General features: G+C 37.9%; 1 protein-coding gene across 1 annotated transcript in view; it reads left to right on the top strand.

Annotated features, from left to right (window-relative positions):
* The window catches only part of LOC126195372 (odorant receptor Or2-like), an 88,870-nt gene that overhangs the window by 45,234 nt on the left and 31,183 nt on the right, over positions 1–12,453 (top strand). Inside the window, exons 4-5 of the mRNA XM_049933946.1 lie at positions 4,997–5,096; positions 11,408–11,512. Coding sequence (XP_049789903.1) covers positions 4,997–5,096; positions 11,408–11,512 — 205 coding nt within the window. The remainder of the gene's footprint in view (positions 1–4,996; positions 5,097–11,407; positions 11,513–12,453) is intronic.

Below are 12,453 nucleotides of genomic sequence, written 5' to 3'. Positions count from 1 at the left end.
CTTAATTTCAACTCCAGAAGAGTATTTACTAAGACATGCCATTCTTGTATTCACAAATTATGTTACACAAAATATTAATTAGAAAATATTATCAGCTACTATTTTCTGTAACATGTCAAAAAATTTGGTTGGGAGTTCGAAGTTAAAACAAGATTATAAATAAAAAAGCAAATAGGGGTAATGCAGGAGTAAGTTTAATAATGAAGAAGAAATAGGAATGCGGATAAGCTACTACGAACAGCATATTAACACATTATTTTAGCCAAGATAGACACGAAACCCACACTCGTCACAGTAGTAGTTCATATGCCAACTAGCTGCGCAAATGGTGAAGAAACTGAAGAAATGTATGATGAGGTAAAAGAAATTATTCAGATAGTGAAGAAATACGAAAATTTAATAGTCATGAGTGGCTGGAATTCGTCAGCAGTAAAAGGAAGAGAATTAAAAGTCGTAGGAGAATATGGACTGGGGGAAAAGAATTAAAGAGGAAGCCGCATGGTAGAATTCGGTGCAGACTATAATTCGATCACAGCTAACACGTGGTTCAAGAATCATAAAAGGAGGTTGTATACATGGAAGAAGCCTGGAGATACTGACAGGTTTCAGATAGATTATATAATGGTAACACAGAGATTTAGGAACCAGGTTATAATTGTAAGACATTTCGAATGGTAGACGAGATCTACGAGCCCAGTTTATTAGTTATGAACTGTGGATTAAACTGAAGAAACTGCAAAAAGGTAGGAGTTTAACAAGATGGGGCCGGGTAAACTAAAAGAACAAGGGGTTCTTGAAAATCTCAGATGGAGCATTAGGGTACGATTGACAAGAACAGGGGAAAGGAATACAGTAGAAGAAAAACGGGTAGCTTTGAGAGATGCAATACTGAAGGCAGCAGAAAATCAAGTACTTAAAAAGACGATGACTAGTAGAAATCCTTGGGTAGCACAAGAGACATTGAATTTCATAGATGAAAGGAGAAAATATATAAATGCAGTAAAATAAGCAGGAAAGGGAATACAAACGTCTGAAAAATGAGATCGGCAGGGAGTGCAAAATGGGTAAGTAGGAACGGCTAGAGAACAAATGTGAGCATGCAGAAGTATACACAAGGGGTAGGATGGATGCCGACTACAGGAAAATTAAAGAGACCTTTGGAGAAAAGAGAGCCACTTATGTGAATATCAAGATCTTACATGGAAAACCAGTTCCAAGCAATCAAGGGAAAGCAGAAAGGTAGTAGGAGTATAGAGAAGGGAGAAGTAGATCAAGACGTAGATGAAGACGCAATGGACATGGGAGATATAATCTTGTTTGAAGAATTTGACATGGCGCTGAATGACCTAAGTCGAAACAAGACCACAAAGTAGACAAAATTCCGTTAGAACTACTGTCTGCCTTGGGAGAGCCAGCCACGACAAAAAATCCATCTGGTGAGCAAGATGTATGAGACTTCATTAAGAATATAATAGTACCAATTCCAAAGAAGGCAGGTGCTGATAGGTGTGAAAATTACCAAATCATCAGCTTAATAAGTCACGGTTGCAAATTCCTAACACAAATTCTTTACACATGAATGGAAAAACTGATTGAAACTGACCTCGGGGAAGATCACTTTATGTTCAGGAGAAATGTAGGAACACGAGAGACAATATTTACCGCATTACTTCTCATAGAAGATAGAATAAGGAAATGCAAACCTACGTCAATAGCATTTGTAGTTTTAGAGAAATGTTTTGACAGTGTTGACTGGAATAACTTCTTTCGAATTCTATAGGTCGCAGGAGTAAAACACACGGAGAGAAAGGCTATTTACAATTTGTACGGAAACCAGACGGCAGTTGTAAGGGTCAATGGAGTAGCAAAGGGAAGCAGTGGTTGAGAAGGAAGTGAGACAGAACTGTAGCCTATCCACTGTTGTTCAGTCTTTATATTGAGCAAGCAGTAAAAGAAACAAAAGAAAAATTGGAGTAGGAATTAATGTCCAACAAGAAGAAATAAAAACTTTGAGGTTAGCCGATAACTTTCTAATTATGTCAGAGAAAACAAAGGACATGGAAGGGCAGTTGAACGGAATGGAAAGTGTCGGTGAAAGGAGGGTATAAGATGAACATCAAAAACAGCAAAACGAGAATAATGGAACGAGGTCTAACTATGCCAGGTGATCCTGATGGAATTAGGTTAGGGAACAAGACACTTATAGTACTAAATCAGTTTTGTTATTTGGGGAGCAAAATAACTGATGATGGTCGAAGTAGAGAGAACATAAAATGTAGACTGGCGATGACAAGAAAAGTGTTTCCCAAGAAGAGAAACTTGTTAACGTCGAATATACAGTTAAGTGTCGGGAAGTCTTATCTGAAAGAACTGGTATGAAGTGTATCCATGTATAGAAGTGAAACATGGACTACAAATAGTTTAGACAGAGAATGGAAGCTTTCGAAATGTGGTGCTACAAAAGAACGCTTAAGATTAGATGGATAGATGATGTAACTAATGAAGAGGTATTGAATAGAATTGGGAAGAAGAGAAACTTGTAGCACAACGTCACTAGAAGAAGGGATCGGTTGGTAGGACGTATTCTGAGGGATCAAGTGTTCACCAGTTTAGCACTAGCACTAGCATGTAGCGTAAAAATCGTAGAGGGAGACCAAGAGATGAACACAGTAAGCAGATTCAGAAGAATGTAGGTTCCAGTTACTCGGAGATAAAGAGGCTTGCACAGGATAGAGTAGCATGGACAGTTGCGTTAAACCAGTCTTTCGACTGAAGGCCACAACAACAACATCACTTTCATAAACCAGGAAGTGTAGACAAGGACGAAGTAGAGATCATGTTTAGAACCGTATATAATCACTGCAGCCGTACTACAGAAATCGATGGTCTGCTCTTGTTTTTTTCAAATATACAACGGATCTATCATCACATAGCAAAACGGATGAACTAGTTGCTTTATTAATAACGCAATCATGACCTTCAAGTTCGATGCATCTTCAAAGGTTATATATATAAACAATATTTTCTTGAAATTCATAAGTGATTTTTTTATGTTGATAAAAAACTGAGCTGCACGTCGAATGTTACAGATTTTCTTAAAGGTCTAGGCTCCACCACTTGTGCATTGTGAATAAAATCCGAATTTGTGGATAAAATGCCAAGGATATTCACTTGCACAATGCTCCATTCAGCCTTGGCGTGAAATAGAAAACAGTTACGTAATAAGCCATAAAAATCTTTAATCACTTACTCAGTGATCAGAAGAACCTAGTAGACGATGAAGTTATCTTAAAACATAGCCCCAAAATATACCCACTTGGAAATTCATTCTTCTACACCTGAGATTTTCTGAACGTGTAACACTATTCTCAGTGTAGCAGACTCTGGAATCAGGTTAGCTACAGACTGCATATATTATGCTGAAAAGATATCTTCTATTTACAGCCACACCGGTTTCACACCATTTCAGATGCATCATCAGGTGCAATCTGTGTAAGCTGATAGACAAATAATCGTGTAAGTCAAGAAAACATTACTAAAATAAAAAGTGTATACATCTCACAAAATCGAGTTGGGTTCTGATCAGCAAAAAGGAATGGGACTACCCTGCACTCATCAACCATTTTTCGATAAATAGCGAACGTCAAACTTAAAATGAATTAGAATGCTCCCGTGGTACCTAGAAAGTACGAAAGGTAGTAAAAATAACTTCCCAATTAGAGACTATTAGGTAAGTAAAATACCAACACCCAGCATGAATAACAGTATTTTGTCTGCCAACTGGATTACTATATATGGAAACATCGCACTTACCATACACCATCATCTACGGGGTAACATGAAATTCGAGCAGCTAACGATCACACATTTGTCTAAAGTGAATTGAATAACATACTAGTAAAGACCTATTTATTCAGTTTTAAATTGTAATTAATTTCCCCCTTCCCCTCCCGCTCCGCAAAAAATCTGTGTAAAACAATTTTAAGCTTAAACACGAAACAAACATAAAGCCAAACATAGCTGAATACTCTGGCGTAACTGAATAGCTCAACGGGCAGAAATCAACGCATTTCGAAGCCATATGGCAAGATCCTGTACCCACCCCCAGCAAACTCACTCACTGGATTGTCTACTAACAGGTGGCGTGCGAACACGCAAGTGCGGGAACGCTAGATAGCGACAGTGAGCTGCTTTTCGGTGGAAAGCGTGGACAGTGATAATTGTTTTTAAGAATTAGCGTTGGTTACGAGACATTGTGAGGGATTACCCGACCTTTCTGTCAACTCAGCTATCATTGTATTTGCTTCGTTATCCGGAGATGCGCATGTGCGTTACGTAGCCCCTCTCTTCATGTCACTATCCAATGTTTCCACAGACATGTTAAAAACATATTCGTTATCAGATACTGCAACTCTCATCGGTCTGATATTCTCAGTCTGGTACGAGGGTTTCATTGTCTTCTTATAAGCGGCCTCGTCTGTCCTTACTGCATAAAATCATAGGCCTTAGATGGCATTTTTTGGAATTTTGTGGTAAGTTGCTATGGGACCAAACTTCTGAGGTCATCGGTCCCTAGACTTACACACTACTTAATCTAACTTAAACTAACTTACGGTAAGAAGAACACACACACCCATGCCCGAGAGAGGACTCGAACCTCCGATGGGTGGAGCCACGCAAACCGTTGCAAGGCGCCTGAGACCACGCGGCTGCACCGCGCGGCAGTCTTCATTATTTGCAAGGCTATTGAATAATTTATTAAATTTCTTCGTACGTTCGTCGTATCCTCTTCCTCTGTTTTCTCCTCTCAATATAAGCAGTAATCTATGAAAAAGTATATTTCGTCAGAATCTGATACTTCGGCTTGAATGGTTTTATAACATTACGTTTATTAGTCATTTTACCATTACAGATTAACGTTAAATCTCTCACTCGCATAGTATTCGTTAATAAGAGCATGCTTGTAAGGTTAATTGTTCACTTCACGTGTTGGCAGGAATGTTGAGGTACTGGAGCAGTGTTTAGGCAGGATGTTACTGGGACAATGCCTCGCCAATGGGACATCAATCTGCTTACTTCTGTTTCAGGCTGCAAAGGTAAATCACGTATCACTCAGTTCAGTGTATATAATGTACCGTCGTCTATCGTTATACATTTCCCGGTAAGTTTCAGAAAAAAGTCTGTTGTTTCATCTGACGCTACTGAGAATCGTCTCCAATGACCTCGACAGAACAATGAGCCGAAGTATGCTTCCCTACAACGGAAAAATGCTGTTCTTAAATATTCCCCGTGTTCTGTTATTCAAATGCGGCGACAGAATTTTTTTCTTACAATGCCACGGGAATGGATGCAGATATATTTGCGTCAGACAGTGGGAGTTAATATGGGTGTAAGATTTTAGTGTGCCACAGACTCATATCGCATTTGTTAACTATCGTCACTGCTTTTTCATACTGGCTTCTCCTGAAAGCCTCACCATCATCCATGTTTCAATTTCTTTTATATCTCTATTGCCTAACTGAGCATAATTAATCAATCACTTTTACAACAAGAAATATCATGACATAATACTCGGTCTGCACATATTGGAAGAATGGATGGTCGCAGCATGTACTGTATAAATTGACAGGAAAAAGTTATGAGCTCATCTACACTATGTTAATCATTTTTGGGTGAAGATGGAGACCATGATATAGCAGTTGTTGAATTATGAAGAAATTACGAGAATAGAATCGCTGTAGCATTTTGGACATTGCTAGTCGATGTTGCAGTTGCCGAAATCAAAGATTGAAATTCATAATTGTAAGATAGTGGTAGTGGGAAAATCAAAAATATTCAGGAAGGTGGAGGTGAGGAACTTTAAAAAATTCTATCATTGGAACTAGCCCAATTGTGCTAAGTTTAAAGTAGTGCACAATTTTAAAACCATCCAAGCTTCATCACCAACAGAACGTTTATGTCGAGGACGTAGTTTACCGTACGTCCATGTCTAAAGTATGAAGTAACAAATATGTTAGCAGGAAACACAACGCTTATGTTAAGAGTCACGCAGTTATTACCATGTTTCACATATTGCCTAGAACATCACTGTGAACTCTCAAATTAAGTGTCACCATGCTATTTCTGTACCTAAACTGAGTGTAATGTTTATCAAAATACGTAAAAAATCGGCATTTCGATCTATGCTCTCGATCTTGACACACGTCTGGAATCTGGTTTATGAGCTGAAAATAAATTTTCGTACACTTTCGCACAACAAACGATGCTAGAAATATGGCATTTTGACGAGATTTAATACATAGTATCACTTAAAATGCACATTTACGAAATACGCAAAAATAACTTCATAATGCAGACATTACAGATAGTAAGCACAACACAATGCACACGAAATCAATGATGGACAGGTTTCCATAAAGAGAGGATAGTTCTTTGCACTAAACTAAGTTTATATATCAAAAAGAATCATAGTATCAAGTACAGAAAACATGCAGCTTATTATTATATAACACAATTATAACTACAAATCTATGATCACAAACATTCTGAAACTTCCTGGCAGATTAAAACTGTGTTGCCGACCGAGACTCGAACTCGGGACCTTTGCCTTTCGCGAGCAAGTGCTCTACCAACTGAGCTACCGAAGCACGACTAACGCCCGGTACTAAAAGCCTTACTTCTGCCAATACCTCGTCTCCTACCTTCCAAATTTTACAAAAGCTCTCCAGCGAACCTTGCAGAACTAGCACTCCTGAAAGAAAGGATATTGCGGAGACATGGCTTAGCCACAGCCTGGGGGATGTTTGCAGAATGAGATTTTCACTCTGCAGCGGAGTGTGCGCTCATATGAAACTTCCTGGCAGATTAAAACTGTGTGCCCGACCGAGACTAGAACTCGTGACCTTTGCCTTTCACGGGCAAGTGCTCTACCAACTGAGCTACCGAAGCACGACTGACGCCCGGTACTCACAGCCTTACTTCTGCCAGTACCTCGTCTCCTACCTTCCAAACTTTACAGAAGCTCTCCTGCGAACCTTGCAGAACTAGCACTCCTGAAAGAAAGGATATTGCGGAGACATGGCTTAGCCACAGCCTTTGGGATGTTTCTCATTCTGGAAACATCCCCCCGGCTGTGGCTAAGCCATGTCTCCGCAATATCCTTTCTTTCAGGAGTGCTAGTTCTGCATGGTTCGCAGGAGAGCTTCTGTAAAGTTTGGAAGGTAGGAGACGAGGTACTGCCAGAAGTAAGGCTGTGAGTACCGGGCGTGAGTCGTGCTTCGGTAGCTCAGTTGGTAGAGCACTTGCCCGCGAAAGGCAAAGGTCCCGAGTTCGAGTCTCGGTCGGGCACACAGTTTTAATCTGCCAGGAAGTTTCATATCAGCGCACACTCCGCTGCAGTGTGAAAATCTCATTCTGGCACAAATATTCTGTTTAGAACCAAAATAAAATTATGTGTATTATATATCAAAATATATAAATACATTGCGCACAAAACAGATATTACCCTATTTTTGCAACTGAATTGATATATAACGCTCAAAACTGAAGTACACGCGGCTTGCATATTAGCCTACTGTCGCAAGCTACTATTTAACCCTCTTAGTACTAGGATTTTTTTGTTTCACTGTGTTTCCTCAGGTGAATGACAGCCCGAGTATTTTACTTGGAATATATTGACAGTATTTTAATGAACTGACCTAGAAAAATAAATTACAGCTGTTTAAACTAACAGCTCATTTACATTTGGCTCATACTGACTGCAAGCGGTATTCAGTGCTAAAAGACATGAAGAAATATTAGTGTGCTCTAAATATTAAACAGTGCAATACAATATTGGATGCAGTTGACTCAGAGGAAGTAAATCATATAGGTTTGAAACCAAGAGAGATATGTATTACCAATATGGTTATAAGGTGATATTGACCCTAGTAGCACTAGAAAAGTTAAACTGCACTTTTCCATGAGCATAGTTCGATAACTGTACCAGACTTACAGAAACCAAAATTTATTTATAGTATTTGTCAAATTATGGAAAAATGCGTTCTTGGTGAAACAAAAACACAAAAAACCCTTCTGCAGGCAAGATAACATAAATTCCTTATTTTCGACTACTACTTTTGACAGACTTTGCTCTCATTTTCTGTATGGTCTTTAAAGTATGTTGAAATCAGTTGTCGAAAATAAAGAAGCATTTCTGCGATTCTTTATGTAGAAAGTTTGTTTTATTTTATTTTATCTTTCTACCAAATGAAACAAGCCACTCCTTCTAGATTCTCAACATGAGAAAATTCAATCAAAAACCCATAACGTTAGAGATATATGTATCACACTGCCACTGACATAGCTTTTAGGTTAAGCTGCATTTTTATGAAGACTACTTTTATCTTTGTAATACAGTTCAATAAATAATAACCTGTGTCATTTATAAAAAAATAAAAGTATTTCTATTATATAATGCAACACACAGCATAACTACTGATATAATTTGCAGGTTAATGAGCACTTTTCAGTGAGTGTAGTTCTATATTATTGTGCCTCACTCTGAAGTAACCTAAATTTATCAGCATTATTTACGAAAAGACATAAACTTTTTTCTACAACATTACAAAAGTCACATGACACTACTGCTGATCTAACTTGTTGTTTAAAGTACTCTTGTCAGAATTTTTGATTTTCTTATCAAAGAAAGAATGTGATTCTCACTTCTGTACTATCTGCATTACTCCTTAAAAGTCGTTTTAGTTCAGCTAAACTGATATCAAATTCCGCCATACACTACAGTGACCCCATACTAGTATAAAAACTCTACCTTGCAGTGCAAAATACTTTCTCTGCTGCTGCATAGTGGAGGCTATATAATATTTTTCCACACACATCAACCTCTTACCAGAAAATTGCTACAGATTGCCCCATTCTGTATCACTTACTGTATCACAAATGGTACTCTCAGTTACAAATAAGCACCTACCAAATTGTAATGAACTGATCCATACTGAGTTATGTTACAGCAAAATTATAGCAAATAGCACAACAATAGAGGAAAATTGCAACAAATTGCTCCATACAAGGATAGGCTGCAGCAGAACTCCAGCTCAATTTCAGGTTTGAAGTAAGATATTGTGGTAACTATGTGTCACATGACAGAAATATTGTGTGTGGATGCTTACTTATGTTTTTCACATATCTTTAGATGTGGAAATACTGTTACCCTCTTTACATATTTTAACAGATATTTAAATGTGGATTAAACATTCTAAGTCACATAACCATTGTACGCGTGCATATGTGTGCATGAGTGCATGTGGTTGTGAGTGTGTGTGTGTGCGTGCGTGTGTGTGTGTGTGTGTGTGTGTGTGTGTGTGTGTGTGTGTGTGTGGATTTGCGGGTGGGTGGGTATGTGATGAATGTTTCATAAATAATTCAAGTCATTCAACTACTTTCGAAAATAGCATCATTCTAAGCAATGAAGCTGAGACTTACGTATTTGGATAAAAAACATAGATGTCGAAGCACATCACATTACAGCCTTCACCGTTTTTGATAAATAATTCCGAGCATTCAAGTGCTTTTCAACATGATGTGAAATCCATATCGTGTTAATAGCTTTCAACGAGATGCCATAGTGTCGACTTCCATGAGTTGGGTAATTCTGTCACACCGAATTTTTGTTGGTATCCCATTTTCACAGCTGGGCTAGCCTCGCCGTATTGTATCTTTTCATTTTCCTGCCAATGCCGTCTGGCAATTTTTAATATGCCACCACTGCCATCTTTCATTTTTAAACTTCCAACCACAATCGCGTTGGATTTGATTGACTCCAGAGCTGACTAGCGGCAGGTGCTTGAAAAGTGCTCCAAAGCCCCTGTAGCCGTACTACTTCACAGGATGGCTAAAGTGAAATCACGAAATTATTATCAGCCACAACTTGACAGTTTTCTCCTGCTTTTCCTTTACTCTTATTTTGTGGAACATCAGTCCCATGCACACTGACTTAGAATGGCTGCAACACTCATTTACCCACGTAACCTTGTCGTTCTGCTGTCACTATCACATCAGTACACCCAACATAGGAGGAAAATTTTCGAACACCACATTTCAGAAAATTGTGTATAATTTGTAACTTTCATTTGTGTTCTTGACTATCTCCCACGTGTCAGTGGAGTATTTAATTCCCACTGTACCTCTCTAAGTACAGCTACGTCATAGTGGGTTCAGTTGGTTGTTGAGCGACCTTTATTGATGTATCAAGATCCTAGACATGATTATCTGCAGGAGAACGTTGTACAGTCTAAAATGAAATTTTCAATGTTCACAGAAGAATACATACAAAGTTTATTAAAATTTATAATATGTTAGAAAATGTTGCTAATTTACGTTCTTTATAGCGTTACAATGAAGTAACTTCCATATGCTGTCCACACTTGTATATGAACATACAGAAATTTCAAAATTTACACTAAATGTTTCAAAGAAAATCGAAACTGAACTGATAAATATTTTTAACCGTGTATGAAACATAGCTGGTTCTCTTGACACTTGAGGAACCTTGTATGACTGTACATATACTAACATGCTTTAGTGTTTCCAGCTGTACTTTTCATTGACACCCAACGCATATGAATTTTACTTTACTACTTTGACGATCATTAACTCAGTAATTCACAAACATTTCACTTAGGATTTTTAAGCGAAATGTTTGTGAACTACTGATTAAATGCCGCCACTCTTATATTTATTATTATTCCTAGATTCGTATACTGAACCATTTGTTCGTAGAGGAGTACCAGCTTCAAGGATTAAAGGTTCTGCATTATGCTGAAACCTGTTTTTACCTGTGACCTGTGTCAAGCATCTCATAAATATTCACCTTTTCCTTTCACGTTGTCTTCCACTACCAGTACGCTAATAGATTCTGGACATTTTTCTTTTAATGTTACACTATAAATTTTAGAACTACCATTTTTGCAATTTTTCTAACATAGTAAAATATATTTGAAATGAAACAGTTTCCAGTAACATGGCAACCTTACATTTCAATGCACTTAGTTGGATTGTTCAAGATGCAGTAAATTACGACCCCAGTACTGTTTCTGAATGAGTAAATAATTTGTCAGTTATAACAGCTGATCTGCACTCTTAAGAAGAATAAAAAAAATTGAGTGCTTTAGGTTTCAGTTTCATATCACCGAAGTGCATTGCTTTGTTGTTGATCCAATACTCAGGAGATGAACAATGACGAATAGCTGCAGGAATGATATCTTGAAAGGTCGTCATATCTGTAATAATGTGTCAAGAATGTATGTGTCATGTGGCTGACTAACGAACGTCTGAACAGTGTAGCGATGAGTCTGTGTTGTTGTTGACTTAGGAAATGCAGTTGGTAATAAAGAATTTGCATTTCTTTCAGAGGGCTAAGGGTGTGCGAGAACTTGGTAAAACAAGCAGCTACCTGCTCAACACACTTTTTGACCTCTTCGTATACTGCTGGTTCGGGGACGACCTCATTTCGGAGGTATGTAACAGTTTTCAGCAACGATAAAGACAGAAATGGAATAATTTCCTAGATGAATTTTCCGCATAATAGAATATATTTCTTCTTTTTCATCCTAGATTGGTTGAAGTTCTTCAGATGACATCACTTTTAATTCTTACAGGTAGATGTGACGCTATATAGCGTCAGTGGCTGTGACTACTGCTTCTCTAGAGTCATGTTCACTCTGTGTTGTTATGTGTGTTATAGGGAAAACAGATAGGTTGAAGCCTATTATCCTTCTCCAACACGTCCCTGACGAATAGCCCCAAGTGGGTCAATCAGTTGAAGGTGTCCATTGACTAACAAACGATTGTCATCCACAAACATTCGAGATACAACGAAGCGTGGAAGAAAGAGAAGAGAGGACTTATAAGTTAGCAGGAAATTCAACGCTAGATTGATAAGTGGGGCTTCTAAAAAAAGTAGGCCCTTCTTAATTATATATTATTATATTTTTGATTTGTTTTTATTCATACACTTATTTAACACAAATTAGATACTCAATTTTGGCAGCATAGAGAATCAGCGCCACATTAATTAGGTTTCAAACAGGGAGTCAACCATAAAAGCAGCACTAAACAGTTGAACAGATTAAGTGATCTGGTATTAAATTCTAGCTGTAACCTCTCCTGAACTGTAAAACTTAATTTTCTTAGAGATCTGCAAATGGGTATTCCTTTAATGGTTTTATGTCTGCTTGTGAACCAAACACTTGGAGCTGTACGTTGTATAATTTGTTTTTGCATGTTTCTATGTAGTCTTAGTTAAACTCAATTCTGTTTTATTTTGCCGAGAGGCCCATAATTCTTTGTATACAATCAGTTTCAGTATACCGTAAAGGCTGGTTGGAAACATTGTTTCGTTTCAAGTAAATTATCTATAGAAATGAGAGTCACTCTGGTGATTAAATTGACGTCTAC

Source organism: Schistocerca nitens, chromosome 7 (assembly GCF_023898315.1).
Source record: "Schistocerca nitens isolate TAMUIC-IGC-003100 chromosome 7, iqSchNite1.1, whole genome shotgun sequence".
Lineage (NCBI taxonomy): Eukaryota > Metazoa > Arthropoda > Insecta > Orthoptera > Acrididae > Schistocerca > Schistocerca nitens.
The sequence above is the reverse complement of the archived record's forward strand: the minus strand, read 5'-3'. Positions and strand labels throughout refer to the sequence as shown.